This window comes from Phascolarctos cinereus, unplaced genomic scaffold (genome assembly GCF_003287225.1).
Source record: "Phascolarctos cinereus isolate Bilbo 61053 unplaced genomic scaffold, phaCin_HiC Scaffold_726;HRSCAF=1367, whole genome shotgun sequence".
Classification (NCBI taxonomy): domain Eukaryota; kingdom Metazoa; phylum Chordata; class Mammalia; order Diprotodontia; family Phascolarctidae; genus Phascolarctos; species Phascolarctos cinereus.
Genome location: NW_027556098.1, coordinates 71980474 through 71998144, shown reverse-complemented (window position 1 = coordinate 71998144; position 17671 = coordinate 71980474). Strand labels below are relative to the sequence as shown.

The 17671-nt window shown below is 33.2% G+C and overlaps 1 protein-coding gene across 5 annotated transcripts in view; it reads left to right on the top strand.

Moving 5' to 3' along the window:
* The window catches only part of GK (glycerol kinase), an 83364-nt gene extending 66310 nt beyond the window's left edge, over positions 1-17054 (top strand). For 2 of the 5 annotated variants that reach the window (XM_020980056.2, XM_020980053.2), the window contains 3 exons: positions 3156-3236; positions 12981-13067; positions 14777-17054. In XM_020980056.2, coding sequence (XP_020835715.1) covers positions 3156-3236; positions 12981-13067; positions 14777-14787 — 179 coding nt within the window. In that variant the 3' untranslated portion in view covers positions 14788-17054. Of the gene's footprint in view, positions 1-3155; positions 3237-12977; positions 13068-14776 lie in introns of all 5 variants that reach the window. The other 3 variants (XM_020980055.2, XM_020980052.2, XM_020980057.2) reach the window with 2 other exon arrangements.
* The last annotated feature ends 617 nt before the right edge of the window (positions 17055-17671 follow it).

The window sequence follows — 17671 nt, the reverse complement described above, 5'->3', positions numbered from 1 at the left end:
AATAAGTCAATAGGTGGCTCACAAGGAATCCATCCATTTCTGAGCTTGATACTACTGCTTTAAAATATGTACATTTGTTTTGTAGTAGACACTTATATTTATGTAAACTATATATAGATACATGGGATCTTATTGATATCAATTTGCATTTTTTACACTGTATAATTACAAGCATTATACATCATCTTGTGTGTATGTTTATGTATACATGCCCACAATCTCATTTGACCTTCACAACAACCGTACATGTAGTAGCGAGTGTCATCCCTATTTTATTAGGTCACACAGTTAGCCAGTGGCAGAGCCAAGACTCAAATCTCACATTTTCTGACTTCAAGTTCAGTGATTTTAACTACTTCCATAATGGGAATAGCAAATCTTACTATTACATCAATCAGTAAACATTAAGTGCCTACTATGTGCCAAGAACTGTGCTAAGCATTATGTTTCTTGACTGTTTTTTTTTCCTACTCTACTTCAGCAAAACTGAGGTGCACTCAATAGTTTAGGATGGATTGGGTGTTTTTGTTTTTAGCCTTATAAAAATATTTGGCTTTTCAGTATTAGAGCACTGTTCTTCATACAAGATATATTTTAAAAGCATCCTTCCAAATATATTGATTGATTTCAGACTCATTCATCCATGGTGTCTTAACTCTATGCCCTCTGATACTAATAGCACATATTATGAAATAATTGTGAGGTTAAGGATGTTTTCTGGGACTGGGGGACAGCAGCAAAAAAGAGTAGAAGTAACTATACCATTATTTGTCCTCATCAACACCTGCTTTAATAAATGGAGCTAAGCCACAGACACTTATATGTGAGAGATATTTTAAGTAATATTGGGAGAGTAGTGTGGCAAACAATTAGATTCAACTCTCAGTACAAGGAAAATACAGTAAGAAAAGTTCTGTACACTTAGAAAATAACAGTTGTTTTCAAATCAGTCTCATTATGTATATTTATTACAATTTGCTTTGTGCTTTACATATCTGAATAGTTCAGATATGCCCAGTTTTGCTGGGGCCAAAACAAAATTTTGTAGAAGCTTTCAGGAGTTTATAAAATCCACAACTTGTAGAGTAAAACTACATGGGATTATGAAATATTTAGCTAGGTGGCTTTCTGACTAAAATGTATTCTAATTAAAGTCTAATTATTGGTGATGAAAATGTTTTATCAGTGCATTTTGTTTTGACACAACAATTACTTCCCAGTAATTTCCTCTCCATAGTACCCACCCTTTTAAAATGAGTTATGATAGATTTATTTTTACAGCCTATTGTATCTAGGAAATTGAGGGCAATAAAGTAATAGAGTAGCTTGAATTCTATCTCCAGAAGAATCTCCTTATAGCCAGTTTTATAGAGCCCAAGGTCCAATGTATGTGCAGCACTGAAAGCAAAGTGCCTGCCCGACTCTTCAGAGTGTATCCAGTTTAAAAGGAAGTTCTTTATTTAAATTACCTATAGTTCACATGAATAAGCAGACTTATAAGGAAGATGCATGAAAAATGTAGTAGAATTCACAAGAGTTGGCAGCAACGGGAGATGCAGAGAGGGAGAGGCAAACTGATGGAGAGACCTGGGTACCTGAAACAGTAGTAGGAAAATTTTAGGGAGAAAAGCTTGTTTATGGAGGAAAGTAGTAAGTTCCATTTGGGACATGTTGAAATTTAAAATTTTAGATGGAATTTTCCCCAAACATTTGGTGTGATGTGGATTAGGAAAAAGATTAGGGAGATTCACATGAAGTGGGAATTCATCTGTATAGAGGTAGATTATATTTGATTCCATGGCAGATGGCAAAATCATTAACATGTCATGCTAGAACTTAGATCAAATAGAGATTATGATTGAAGCTCAATTAATTAGATAACTAAATTCATGTAGCCCATACAATCATCAGTCTGAGATCATTCGTTAAATGCCCATAATGTTTATAGCACTGTGCTGGGCAATGGAAAAGAAAAATTGAAACAGTTTCCACCTTCCTTTAGCATAGATTTTTAGTCATGCAAGTTATTACTGAAAATATTAGACATCCTCAAAACTGAGCTGATTCAAATGAGGGCCAGCTAGGTGGCTCAGTGTCAGGCCTGGAGTCAGGAAGACTCCTCTTTGTGAGTTCAAATTTGGCCTCAGACACTGACTAGCTGTGTGACCCTGTGAATTCCTCATCTGTAAAATGATCTGGAGATGGAAATGACAAACCCAGCATCTTTGTCCAGAAAATCCCAAAAGGAGTCACAAAGAGTTAGACTCAACTCAAACTACTGAACAACATGTTCCTGTCCTTATGCCTAGAAAAGGAGATGGGTTATTCATATTGAGAGAGAAAGATAGCAGATGGATAACTCAGGATTAAGTTGGTAGTAAAATGGTCTAAAGGAAGGGCTCAAACTTAGTGGTTAGATACTTCCTTGAGAATTTTTTTTAAAAGAAATGGACAGGAATTACATAAGAGTCAATCAACAAGCATTTATTAAGTGCTTATTATGTGCCAGGCACTATGCTAAGTGTAGGGAATACAGATAGAAAGAGAAAGACAGCTTCTGAGCTCAAGGAGCTTACATGACTGAAAAACAACTGAACAATATTTCAAATGAGTGGTGTAAATCCTGAAGCCAAAATGTTTTCTATAGTAATGAATTACTCAGATTATAATAATGCCAGTAGAAAGTCAATATACATGTATTTTTCCTTTAATATAAATTGAGAAACTTTTCCTAGTGCAGAAAAGCCAGTATCATGCTGTCTGAAAAACAAGCTTCAAAATGAACTTTTGCTTAGCTTTCAACAACGTTAGAGTGAATTCCAAAACTTTACACTGTGTATTGATTGCAATCTCAAATAACTTTACAGGCAATTTATGCAATTTATGGCTTCCAGATTCTCCTCTGGAGAGAAAAAAAGAAAGTATTATTTGAAGTTCCAGCATTAAGGGCATAAATAAATATTTTTCTTTTTAAATATTGCATTGTGATAATAAACCTTTTTCTCTATTAAAAAAGCAAGCTTGATAAATGATTATAGTTTATAACAGAAGTACCAGTTTATCATTTATGATAATTTGGCCAGAATAAAGGGAAATCTTGGTGGTTTATGGCTAAAACATCACAGTAAAAGTTAAATTTTCCTTTTTGATTCTAGAAAGTGAATTTCGTTATGCCACTTGGAAAAAAGCTGTGCAGAAATCAATGGGCTGGGCTACAGGACAGCCTTCTGCAAATGGTAAAGTTAACTATTGCCACTATTAATACTGATTACGATTTATTCAAAAGTAACTTAATAGGTTTAGCAAATATTTGTCAAAGAAGAATGCTTTGTTACTGAAGAGGAAAAGTTAGTGTTTTAGATTTTCCTAATTTTTTTCTTAAATATAAAAACGTTATAAAGATTAACTAAACTTAAGTGTTTTACCATATCAGTCAATATTTTACTACTCCTATTACAGAGAAAAATAATTAGTGATACATTTTTAAAAGAAAAAAGGTAAAATTCACGAACTTCATTTTTTAAAATCCTTATTACCATTTTTTTTTTTACTGATGTGGGTCTGACATGAATGAAGTAAAATGATTTGATGTATTATACTACACTGCAATTTCAGAATATTTTTCATAAAGGAGAGCAAACAATTTCCTAGACCACTTAAACAGATTTTGGCAGGCATAACTTAGTTGGAAAATAATTTCTTCCCTTTTAATTTCCAAAGAAATCTCAAATGGGAAAGTTACTAAATGTCAGGGTGCCTTTAAGTAGGTTCTGAATACCTAAAGCAAACCATTTACAGACAATCCTTTAAGTTTAATAGTTCCTTATTTTCAAAGTGATATTCAGAGCATACAGAAATAAACTAATCATTAAGAAAATTTAGTAAAAGTAGTATGAACACATTCTGTTCATATTCCAAAACAGAAGCTTTTACACTTCATAGTAGAGATGGTAAATAAATAGCACAGGATTTCACATTTATCTTTTCCCCTGCTTAAAAGTATTTTTTTTTCTGATTACATGTAAAGATAAGTTTTCAACATTAACTTTTATAAGATTTTTATAAGAATTTTTTTCTCCATCCCCTCCCTTCCTTGGTCCTTCCCCTCCCCCCTCCTTAAGCCAGCAAGCAATCTGATACATGATGTACAATCATGTTGAACATATTTCCACATTAGTCTTGTTGTGAAAGAAGAATCAGAACAAAAGGGAAAAACCATGAGAAAGAAAAAAGTGAAAATAGTCTGCTTTGTCTGCATTCAGACTCCATAGTTCTTCTGGATGAGGATAGGATTTTTCCATAGGATTTATCTTTTAAAAAGACTCTTTCATGAAGTGATTTTTAAATTTTTTGTGTGTGTTATGGACTCCTTGGCAGTTGAAGAAATCTTTGGACTCTTACTCTGCTGAAATACAATAATTAGTTGTTAGGGGTTTTTTTTAAGTTCATGAGCCCAAGGTTCAGAAATCTTCCCTTGCTGTATTGCCATTGTTAACTCTATTCATTTTGGTAGTGTCTGATGTGAAATACTTCTTGCATTTTTATCCTTGAATCCTTCTTTTCACTGTGTCATCCAGAAAGGGTTCATTTGAATCCATTTTTTTCCTTCAAATTAATTTAATTTTACCATTTCTTTAAATTTTAAATTCTGATAATAAGCTTTCTGTATTAAGGCAGTGGCAATGCCAATTTTGATGCTATTGAATATTAATAATCATTCACTGAATGTGTGTTATAAGCTTAGGCTTTGGGCTGCATAAAAGAGTGTAAGGCATTGCCCTTAGACGCAAATAACTTAATCTACTTTTCATTTATTGTTCTAGGAAGTTTATTTGTGTGTAACTTCTTTGTTTTTACCTAAATAGAACTCACTCATGGTCTTTAATGAGCACTATCCTTTTTATGTCCCACAGTTCTTATATTAGCATGAGAGGACAAGATAATAAATAGTCATGTAGTTTAAGTGTTGGAGATTACAGCTGCCAAGAAAAATGTCTCCAATTTTGTGTTCAAAACCTTTATTTAAGACAAAAATTATTGCTTAATATGGTCGGTTCTGCTTGTCAGTATTCCAGGTGGTATAACAGTTAAATTTCTTGAGTTTATTTTGTTTTTTAAACTGCAAGTTGTTGGGGGGATTTTTTAATGCCATATAGCAGATTAAGATAAAATTTATAAAACTGTTTTGGAATGAACATATAGTTTCTTCTTTTTTATTAATTAATTAATTAAATTTGTTTATTTTTAGTTTTTAACATTCACTTCTATAAGAGTTTGAGTTGCAGATTTTCTCACCATCTCTCCCCTCTCCCTACTCCAAGATGGCATGCAATTTGATATAGGCTCTACATATACATTCATATTGAACTTATTTTCATATTAGTCATGTTGTAAAGAAAAATTAGAACTAATGGGAGAAACCATGAGAAGGAAGAAACAAACAAAAAAAGAAAAAAAGAGAGCAAATAATATGCTTTGATCTTTATTCAGACTGCATATATTATTTTTCTGGATGTGTGGATAGCATTTTCCATCATGTGTTCTTTGGAGTTGTCTTGCATCTTTGCATTGCTAAGAAGAGTCTATCAAAGTTAGTCATTGCACATTGTGGCTGTTATTGTGTACATCATTCTCCTGAGTCTGCTCACTTCACTCAACATCAGTTCATATAAGTCCAGGTTTTTCTGAAATCTACCTATTCATCATTTCTTATAGTATTATTATAGTATGGAATACAGTAGTATTCCATTACATTTATATACCACAAGTTGTTCAACTATTCCCCAGCTGATGGGCATTCCCTCGATTCCCAACCCTTTGCCACCACAAAAAGAGCTGCTATAAATTTTTGTATATGTGGGTCTTTTTCCCATTGATCTGATCTCTTTGAGGTACAGACCTAGAAGTGATATTGCTGGGTCAAAAGGTACACACAGTTTTATAGCCGTTGGGCATAGTACCAAATTGCTCTTCAAGATGGTTGGATCAGTTCACAACTCCACCAACAATGCATTCATGTTCCAATTTTCCACATCTTCTCCAGCCAATCTGATAGGTGTGATACGGTACCTCAGAATTGTTTTGGCATGCATTTCTCTAATCAATAGTGATTCAGAACATTTTTTTCATGTGACTATAGATAGCTTTAACTTCTTCTTCTGAAAACTGCCTGTTTATATCCTTTCACCATTTATCAATTCCTTCCTATCAATGCTTGCCTCCTGATCTTGGTTGCATTGGCTTTGTGTAAAAACTTTTCAATTTAATGTAATAATTTTGTATTTCATAATGTTCTCTATCTCTTGTTTGGTCATAAATCCTTCTGTTCTCCATAAATCTGACAGTTAAACTATTTCTTGCTCTTCCAGTTTGCTTATAGTATCAGCTTTTATAGCTAAATCGTGTACCCATCTTGATTTTATTTTGGTATATGATATAAGATGTTGGTCTATGCCTGGTTTCTGCCATATTATTTTCCAGTTTTCCTAGCAGTTTTTATCTTCAATGTTTTAATAGGAATGGGTGTTGTATTTTGTCAGAAGCTTTATCTACATCTGTTGAGATAATCAAATAGTTTCTGTAAGTTTGTTGTTATGGTCAATTATGCTGATAGTTTTATTGAACCAGCCCTGCCTTCCTGGTGTAAATCCTACCTGGTCATAGTGTATTATTCTTGTGATAAGTTGCCGTAATCTTTTTGCTAGTATTTTTATTTAAAATTTTTGCATCTATATTCATTAGGGAAATTGGTCTATAATTTTCTTTTTCTGTTTTGACTCCTTCTGGTTTAGGTATCAGAACCATATTTATGTCATAAAAAGAATTTGATAGGACTCCTTCACCTGTCTTCCCAAATAGTCTATATAGTATTTGAATCAATTGTTCTTTAAATGTTTGATATAATTCACTTATAAATCCATCTGGTCCTGGAGTTTTTTTCCTAGAGAGTTCATTTATGACTTGTTCAATTTCTTTTTTTAAAATGGGATTAGTTAAGCATTTTACTTCCTCTTTCTGTTAATCTGACAATTTATATTTTTGTAAATATTCATCCATTTCACTAAGTTGTCGAATTTATTGGCATACAGTTGGGCAAAATAGCTCCTAATTATTGTTTTAATTTCCTCTTTATTGGTGGTGAATTCATTGTTACCATTTTTGATACTGTTAATTTGTTTTTCTTTTTTTTAATCAAATTAACCAAAGGTTCATCTATTTTTTTTCATAAAACCAGCTCTTAGTTTTATTTATTAGTTCAATAGTTTTCTTAATTTCAGTTTTATTAATCTCTCCTTTGTTTTTCAGAATTTCTAATTTGGTATATAATGGGGATTTTTTAATTGTTCTTTTTTTAGCTTTTTTTAGTTGCATGCCCAATTCATGTACCTCCTCTTTCTCTATTTGATTCATGCAAGCATTTAGAGATAAAAAATTTCCCCTAAGAACCACTTTTGCTGTATCCTATAAGTTTAATTATGTTGTCTCTTTATTGTCATTCTCTTATATGAAGTTATTGATTGTTTCTATGATTTATTGTTTGACCCACTTATTCTTTACGATTAGGTTATTTAGTTTCCAATTAATTTTTAGTTTTATCTTTCCATGGTCCTTTTTCTTTTTTTATTGCATCATGTTCTGAAAAGGATGCATTTAATATTTCTGCCTTTCTGTATTGGCTTGTGAGGTTTTTATGTCCTAATACATGACCGATTTTTGTGTTGGTGCCATGTACTACTGAGAAAAAGATGTATTCCTTTGTATCCTCATTCAGTTTTCTCCAGAGGGCTACCATATCAAACTTTTCTAAATTTCTATTCCCCTCCTTAACTTTCTTGCTTATTTTGTGGTTAGTTATATCTAGTTCAGAGAAGAGGAGATTGAGGTCCCCCAACCTTTTGCTGTTCATTTCTTCCTGTAACTCCTATAACTTCTTCTATAAGACTTTGGATGCTGTACCACTTGCTGCATATGTGTTCAGTAATGATACTACTTCAGTGCTCATGGTGCCTTTTAGCAGGATGTAATTTCTTTCCTTTTCTCTTTTAATTAGATCTATTTTTGCTTTTGTTTTGTCTGAGATCAGGATGCTACTCCTTTTTTTACTTCAGCTGAGCATAATATATTCTAGTCTAGCCTTTTACCTTTACTCTGTGTGTACTCCCCTGTTTCAAATGTGTTTCTTGTAAATAACAAATTGTAGGATTAGGGTTTTTAATCTATTCTGCTATTCCCTTCTCTTTTATGGGAGAGTTCATTCCATTCACATTCACAGTTATGATTACTATCTGTGTCTTTCTCTCCATCCTGTCCCCTCCCTCCCATTTATGCTTTTCTTTCTCCTTTCTCCCTGTCCCTCCTCACTAGAGTTTTGCTTTTGACCACTGCCTCCCTCAGTCTGCCCTGCCTTCTATTCCCCTTTCCCCCTTACTACTTTTTCCCTGCCTTATATCCCCCCTCCCTTTTCTTTCCCCTTTCTCTTCCTACTTCCTATAGGGTAAATTAAATTTCTATACCTGAGTATGTTATTCCCTCCTTGAGCCAAGTGTGATGAGAATAAAGTTCAAACAATGCTCATCTTCCTCCCTTCTTTCCTTCTAATGTAATTTGATGTCTTTATGCCTCTTTGTGTGATGTAATTTACCCTTTTCTGTTTCCTCCTCTCCTCTTCTCCCATTATAATCCCTTTTCACCACTTAGGTTTTTTAATCTTCACATCAAAGTCACCTTAAACCCACCTCCTCTGTCTATATATATTCCTTCTAAGTGTTGTAATAAAGATACAATTCTCAAGAGTTTGTAAGTATCATCTTCCCATGTAGGGATGTAAACAGTTTGCCCTTATTGGATAACATGTTTTTTTTTCCCCCTTTTCCAATTTACCTTTTTACACCCCTCTTGAGTCTTGTATTTGAAGATCAAATTTTCTGTTAAGCTCTGGTCTTTCATTAGGAAAGTCTGGAAGTCACCTATTTCCATCTCCTCCCCCTGAAACATTATGCTCAATTTTGCTGGGTATTTAATACTTGGTTGTAATTCAAGCTCCTTTGCCTTACGGAATATCATATTCCAAGCCCTCTGATTTTTTAATATAGAAGCTGCAAGGTCCTGTGTAATCCGGACCGTTGCATGATATTTGAATTGTTTCTTTCTGGCTGCTTGCAGGATTTTGTCTTTGACCTGTTAATTCTGGAATTTGGTACAATATTCCTTGGTGTTTTCAATTTGGAACCTTTTGAAGGAGGTGATTGGTGGGTTCTTTTGATGACTATTTTACGCTCTGGTTCTAGGGCCTCAGGGCAGTTTGCCTTGATGATTTCTTGAAAGATGCTGTCCAGACTCTTTTTTTGATCATGCCTTTCAGGTAGACCAATAATCCTTAAATTATCTCTCCTGGATCTCTTTTCTAGGTCAGTTGTTTTTCCAGTGAGGTATTTTATGTTTTCTTCTATTTTTTTCATTTTTTTGCTTTTGTTTGACTGATTCTTCATGTCTCATAGAGTCATTAGCTTCCACTTGCCCAATTCTAATTTTTAATGAATTGTTTTCTTCAGTTAGCTTTTGTACCTCCTTTTCCATTTGGCCAATTCTACTTTTTAAGGAGTTTTTTTCTTCAGTGTCCTTTTTTTCCATTTTTGTCATTTGTATTTTTAAAGGTATTGTTCAGTTTTTCTTCTGCCTCTGTTATTTGACTTTTAAAATCTTTCTTGAGCTCTTCTAAGAAGGCTATTTTGTCTTGAGACCAGTTCACATTTTTCTTTGAGGTTTCTGGTGTGGGTATATTGACAGTGTTTCCTCTCCTGAATTTGTGTTTTGAGCTTTCTTTTCACCAAGATACTTCTCTGTGGTTATTGTTTTTCTGTGTTGCTTCTTGCTCATGTTGTTTGCCTTTTTTCTGGCTTTTAAAGCTGCTCTTTGCTTCTGGGGCACCGGAGGCACTGTCACAGGCTTCTTGTGCTGGGGGATAGCGGCCTGATGACTAGTTTTGTGTTCTGGGGCCTCAGATGTTGGCATCTGGAGGCTGGAAGTGTCTAGTAGTTTACTTGGTGTTGAGCTGGAGCTGGTGGTGGTAGCTGTTGTGTGCCTGGTGTTGGTGCTTCCCTGCTTCGCCACCCTGGGGCTCAGGATCTGCAACCTGTTTGCTAAGGTGGGGCTTGCCACTGGCTTGCCAGGATGCCTCCTGTCCTCTACTCAAACCCTTCAGCTTCAACAAGAAGGACCTTTCCCATTAATCCCCCTACCCTCCTAAGATAAAAGACTTGGTGTACCTTGTCTTTTTGCTGCCTCCACTATTCCAGGTTTTTTCCTGGAGCGATGTTCTGGATTTTTCAACATCAGTAAGGGAGTGTGGGAGCCACTTAATGCTTAGTCTGCCATCTGGGCTCCTGGAAGTCAAAATAGGTGATTTTCAAACGTTCATCTGTGGGCTGTTAGCTCTAGGAGCAGTGGCTGCTGCTGCCGATTCCCATAGCCTGTTCGTGATTTGCTAGAGCCAGGCCCAGACTGTGCTGCCCTTCCACCCAGGTCTAACAGACCTTTCCTACTGACCTTCTAAGTTGTCTTTGGTGTTTGTGGGTTGAGAAGTCTGGAAACTGCCATAGTAATTGAGTCCCTCGAGGCCTTCTCTGGGTTTGCTGGGGCCAGGTCTGTGCTTGTGTCACGTGCACTAGACTGTGCTCTTCTCTCAGCTTGGTGCAACAGACCCTTCCTGTTGACTTTCCAGGTTGTCTTAGGATGGAAATCTGCCTCACTCTGTCTCTTCGTGGGTTATGCCATTCTCAAATTTGTTCAGATTCACTTTTTAAAGGTACTTGAAGGTGTTTGAGAGAGAGCTCAGGCAAGTCCCTGCTTTCACTCCACCCTCTTGGCTCTGCCTCTATGAACATATATACTTTTAGTTAGCACTTTTTTCTGGGCAAAGTCTCTAGATGTATGACAGATTCAGAATGAGAATCCTTAGCAAAGTACGAAATGTTTCCCTTCTAAACCATGATAATACCTACTTATACAGGTGGAATCCTGTTTGGCTTGGAAGGGCATTCAAGCTAGTATCTAGCTGTAGAAATTTGAAACAGTTTTATAATATAGGGTGATTATATGCTAGATAACTTTCTAATTTGTCAAACTGTATTTTGCCATTAATGCCTTTCCTATGTCAAATCCTTCTGGTGAAACTGCCTTTGAATTTATTTTGATTTCCATCATAGAATTTGACAAGGTTTTCAAAACATTGTGGAGGTGATTCTTTTTGAAGTAAAGTGGAAGAGAAGAAGAGTATTTGGTAGTCTTTCCTGACTTGCTGTTGTTCCAGTGTTGATTTCTCAGATCTTGGAAGATAATAAATAACACAAGGCACTGTGAACTACTTTATAAACTACTATACCATACTACGTAAAACACATCACAAATTTTGATGACTTTGAATTAACCCAGGCACTTTTTACTATACATACTTCTAGGGCAGGCACAAATAGCAAGAAGAATATGCTAAACAAATCTCCAGAAATTCACCAAAGCAGCATTTTGAAACAAATATTTAATTTATCCAGAATATTTAATTTGTTGTAAATATATTCAAGTGCAAATGTTCTCCCTTGCCAAAACAATAACCTCCTCCTTAAAAAGATTTGCCACTAAATGAGAGACTTACTAGGTTGGCCAAAGAATGACAAATTTTTTTTTTAGCCACAGTAGCTCCTTTACATCATCTACTAAGTTATAGAGAGGAGGAGTAATCAGTATTGTCAAGAAATTATTCACATAGGAGATCACAAGCTTTTGAAGTATCAAAATACATGGAGATTTGTGAACGCATGAATGTCTTACAATTCCTTCACCAGACAAATTTATTGTATCTAATGCTTGAAACATGATTGGGTTGTAGAGATGTTTATAGTTTTTTGAGACAGGACAAACAGGAGCACATTGTAAAGCACACTAAGACAGGATTCTCCTTCTGTAAAAGTAATTTGTCTCATATGATCCTGTTACTGTGTTGTTTTAAATTGTCTATCTCAGCTTTTCATGAATTGGCAGTTATTTTTCCCTTGAGATTTTAATCTATTGCTTTATCTACTAATATCTCTCGTTAAGATGGGGGTGGGAGAATATTGCTCTGTTAAGGCAAAGAAATTAGCATTTAGTGCACAAATAATTTTTTTATATTTCCTTCTGCTTTACATACTTCTATCTAACTTCTTTATAATAGTGAAATCTGCAAATGGCATTTAAAAAAAAAGTCAAGCTAATCTGATCAGGTGAGATTTCCTCATTGTCTGGGGAAGAGTAACATTTTTATCTGTTTAAATTATTGTTTTTGTTACCCAAGTTAAAGGTGATTTTAACATTACCAAATTTCTCAGGGAATTGCAGAACCTTCCACTTAGGTTGTCTATTTAAGCAATCATATCTATTTTTCAGTGTTCTATATTGATATTTCAATTAGTAGCAATTAATTCTCCTGAATATTCAAATCCTATTTAATATACATTTAAAAAGAAAGTCTTAATATCCAGAAAATAAACCAGAAAATAAGGTTTGGTGTCCATTTTCAGTAAGCTAATATAACTCTTCCCTGGAATCCAAAGAATTGCTAATCTGAGAGTGATTCAAGCTTTTTTTTTTTTGGAGGGGGGCGGGGACTTGTATCACTCATTTAAGTATGCTCTATAGTTCAGCAGCAAAGCTAAACTTATAATTTCAACTCCCCCAAAATTCTTTTTGGATTTGCCTAGCTCATATGAAGTATGTTCTTGGCTTACTTATTGTTGCATGCTTATGTATTGTTTGCCAACTGTCATAAGCTTTCAATATTGATTATATTTTTGATTTAATATAACCTTGCTAGCTTTTGAAAGTATACTATATTATTTTGTGACTCTTGTTTTGCTATTCATGTGATTCTTAACACAAATTTGCACTTTTTAATGTGTCTCTCTTTTGGTTTGCTTTACTGGAATTCCCTCTTCCTTGGATGACAGCAGGTGACCCTAATATCTTCTGTAGTGTGCCATTGGGCTTTTTTATAGTGACTAGCATGGTAATGTTAATCGGAGCAAGGTACATCTCAGGTTAGTTATTATTTGAATTAGAAAATTTTACGAGGTAGCTTAAATGTATTTGTTTGTGATAACTCAACAGAAAAGGTTTTTAGTACTTTTTGGTATTTGAGTATAGAAGAACCTAGAAAATAGATCTTAGATCTGTGTAGTTAGACTTTCTAGGGAAAGTCAGAAGAAGAGAGAAACAGCTTAAATACAATTTTAAAGGAGAGAAGATTATACTTTGGGGGCAAAGAGACATGCATCCCAATATCATAAACAGAAACCAAGCAAAATTGAATCTTATTAATTCTATAAAATGAAATTCAGGGTGATTGCTGAAAGTTAGTATCTAATTTTATGAGGAAAATATTGGTATATTTGAGAATCAGTTTTTTTTTTTATAGATGTCAAAACCTTGCTAAAGGAAATCACTGAAAAGTCCTTTAAGTATGCTGGGTCACTGTTATAGTAATCCCAAATGTGAGGTGGTGTTTCTTCTTAATTATAACCACTTATTTTGCCCAAATTCCTTCTGGCTAAAAGCTGAAAGACTATATCACTGCAGTATCTTTTGCAAGTGAAAATTGATCTATGGATTCAAGATACATGGTAAACACTGCTGACGTAAACATTAGTAATGTCTTTTTAAAGCTGTTAATAATAGCTGACTCTCCTCATCCTGACTTTCATAACAATAATGAATCAACAATAAATAATAATCTTAAAATAGCACTACTGTTAACTGTGATTTGATTATTTTTCTCATACCAATAGTCATGATGTGTTTCCTTAATCCTTTAGCCTCTTAAATTGTGAATGAGAAATTTTAAGTTTTGGAAATATAATCAGCTCATCACTGTATTTAAACTTAAAGTAGAATTATTTAAATTAGCATTAGGTAAGGAAAAAAAAACATTTTAAGCTTTATATTTGAATTTAAAAAAATGCCTTCATGGTATCATTCTAAGTGACTCTTTCCAAAGCAATTTATTCCATTTAATTATTGAGAAAATTGTAAATAAGTTGCACTTGCATTTAGGAGGCAAAGATTATATTACATGTTTCCCAGATTCAATATACACTTAGATTGTCTTGCTTCTATGGCAGTAATTAATACCCTAGCCCCTTTTACCTTATTAGAGGTTTTGTGAAAGTATCTGAATGTTTTTGAGGGAGCTCTCTAAACTTAATTTGATGCACCTTTAGGAACAATTCCATTGTTATTAGTAACTGTATAGTGTAATAGAAAAAGAAATTAAGAAAAAATGCTGAGGAGTAATTGTGCCTATCTTCCATCTAATATCAAAGTATTATATTTTGTAATATAAATTTTAATATTTTAAGATCTTATAATTTGTGGAAGATTAAGATTCATAGCACCTCTTCAAAGTCTGAATTAGGTTACCAAAACAAATATGGTCACAGTCTTCATATCTTCAGTTTTAGTGACATCATTATTATAGTCACATCACATATATTTGAAACCAGAGATAACATCAGTGACTGATTATTATTAAATGCAATGTGAAGTGCTTTAAGAGTAGCTATTAACTTCATTCAATTTGCATGAAATTTTTGTGTAGTCGAGTTTAATTTACATTGCCTTCTGTTTTTGCTATTAGAAAACAAAAAAATGTTTTAGTATATACTAAGTATATACTAACTTCATTATAATTGTTTAGCTCTTGAATGTTAAGTATTATTGACTTTTTTTGTTTTTTTGTTTTCTGTTTTAGGTGTTCCATAAGTACCTGAATATATTCCATGGACTCCTCGGAGGCAGTCTATTTTTTATGTTCCAAGAGAATCTAGCAATTCTTTCTCTTAATGTGTTATACTACCTAATAGAACTTTATTTTTATTTATAAGCCACATGCTGCATGTCCCATAAGAACCCTATGGGTAGTCTTGTGGCTTGAATTAAAGAAAACACAGCAGAAAGAACTATAGAAACACATAGTGTATTTCTTTTTAACATCGGCAATTAAGGTTGGGCTGGTTCTTTAAGGACAGTGAAGACCCTCAGTTATTTTTATCATCTTGCCTTCTTCCCCTCAAGATCTAAGAAAAACTAAGTTTCCATTTATGATGATTTCTCAAACATTTTCAAATGCTGATGGATTAGGAATTTTATACTCTGTGACTGCAAGTACTCAATTGAGATACTCCTATACTGCTTTAAAAAAAAGAGGGTACATTTTTGTCATTGGTCACCAAAGAACTTCTTTGCTATGTGGTAGGAAGGCCAAAGGCTCTATACTTGAACAATTCTTAATTCTAAAAAAGGGGAAATTTAACAATAGCGTAGTTTCAATATTTTCCTATAAATTATTTCACCAAACTGAATTTCTTCAGTTACTTAAATATTCTCACCAATGTAACTAAAATCTCCAGTATTTTCCTGGCTGTTATAGGGAAGGACATTTTCTTCCTTTTTGTCTCCTTTTCTTTCACCTCTCCTTTTTTTGTTTTTTTACTTTGTATGGCCACAGATTGTACATATACGGTGTAGCACCTAAAAATAGTCAAAATGGGTTTGAGTTTTAAGTGAACTACCATGTACACAAATATTTTGGGGATAATGACTATGTACATTATGGGAGAGTTGTTATGCACATTAATTTCCAGGAGGTACTTTTTTCTTGAAGAGTTAACAACATTTATAATTGAAATACATGTTCCAAGTCAGTAGATGAAGACACACCCTATTCTGGATTCAACTGTGTCATACTTTTTTAACTTAGATGTCATAATTGGATAAATGCTGAATATTGTTTTAATTTACAAGTATTGGTCCAAATAAAGACTTTTATCTGACTCAATTTTAGCTATATTGGGAATCATTATTTAAAAAAAAAACCTGAAGAAAAAAAATTAATTTGGACAGAAAGTCAAAACATTTCATTAGGTCCAAATGTGTTACCAACTTCACAGTATATAGTAATTTTTACTTTGGAAGACAGAATTATTCCTGTTTAATGTCTTTTAAAGATTTCATCTAGTCTTTCTTGAAGCTAATTAAAACCATCTTAAAATTAATTTAACTGTGTTTCTTCTTTAATGACAATGAGAAAATATTTAGTACCAATATAGACAATGAATTTCCATACAACATATTTAACTTAACTGTATTTTTATAATCGAGTACAATGAATTCTAAGAATGTGGTTTTAAATAATGTTCACTCTTACATGCACTTTTCCTTCATTGAATATGTATAAGGATATTTGCATGTTTGAGGACAGAGAAGTAAGTAATTCTGCCTCTACTACTAGACATGCCCATAATTCTTGGATGTACCTTTTTGTGCAAAATTTTTTTCTTGTAAATAAAATCCAAAATATTAATAATCTAGTTAATAAGCAAGACCTGTTTTTATGTTTGTATTGAGATTTGTTTGCAAAACAGCATAAAAAAGGGGGTGACCAATAAAATGTGATTTTTTTTCCACAGTGTTTTCTGTATCTGAATCTTAACTATTTACTGGTCTATTGCTAACATGTTTCCCATTTTACTTGGATGAATCTTGGATGGTTACAAGCCATGTGAAAAATTTTTTTGAAGCTTTTACTTGTCGCTAAATATTACCTCCCAATTCATCATTTGATGCTCAAAACAAAGCTTTTGAAAATCAAATGTAGAAATAATTTCATTATCCTACCTTTTAAAAATTGATGGTACTTATTTACAGTTCTGATCATGCTGCTCTCCCACCTATTTAACTTGTTACTGTGATTGTTCCAGTTCTGACAGGTGATATCAGTGATGCTATCGTAGTAAGTTACTGTGAAATTATCATTTTGGGGGAGATGGGAAGAGGGAAAGCTACTTTAACACAATTACATTTCTACCAAGGTAGGTTGAATTAATTGTAAATAATAATGAAAAAAATGCTGTTCAAATTATTTTTAGCACCTTGTGAATTTTTCTATGAATTACATGATTTATAATTTCTATTTGAGATTGTACACAGTGATATCAAAATATGACTAATAAATGTACTTTTAAAAATTGTCCCCATAGTTCTTACTTGCACTTTTCATTTACAGAAAAGAATCTGGTTCAACATTTTAGAATACCTATGTTCTTAAATATATATGTGTGTGTCTGTATGTATATGTATATATGTATGTATATATGTGTATATATATATATATATATATATATATATATATATATATATATAATATACACACACATACACATACCTAAAGAAATGTGACATTCAGATTTCCTAATTATATAGCAATCATTTTGGTTATATAAGCAGGCATACTCTGAAGGTCTTATTAACTGAAGAAGCTGTTTGTGGAAATGGTGAGGAACTAATAGTCCTAGTAAGAAAAAAGCTACATGATCTCAATTCCCCACTTTTAGGAAAAATACATTGACTGTAAAAGGATTTCGCGTGCCTAATCACATATGCAAATACAATTAATATAAGCTCCAACTTTTCTGTATTATGAGATTATAAGAAGCCTCTTGACAGTTTCTTTGCACTGAAATATTATTGTCATGAATAGAAAACAGGCTAGCAAACATCTCTATTAAACAATGGTCAACTTTTCATTTCTGTAATGATTGCTTTCAGTTTTTAAATATTTTTAAAAGAATATTGAGTTGTAGATATT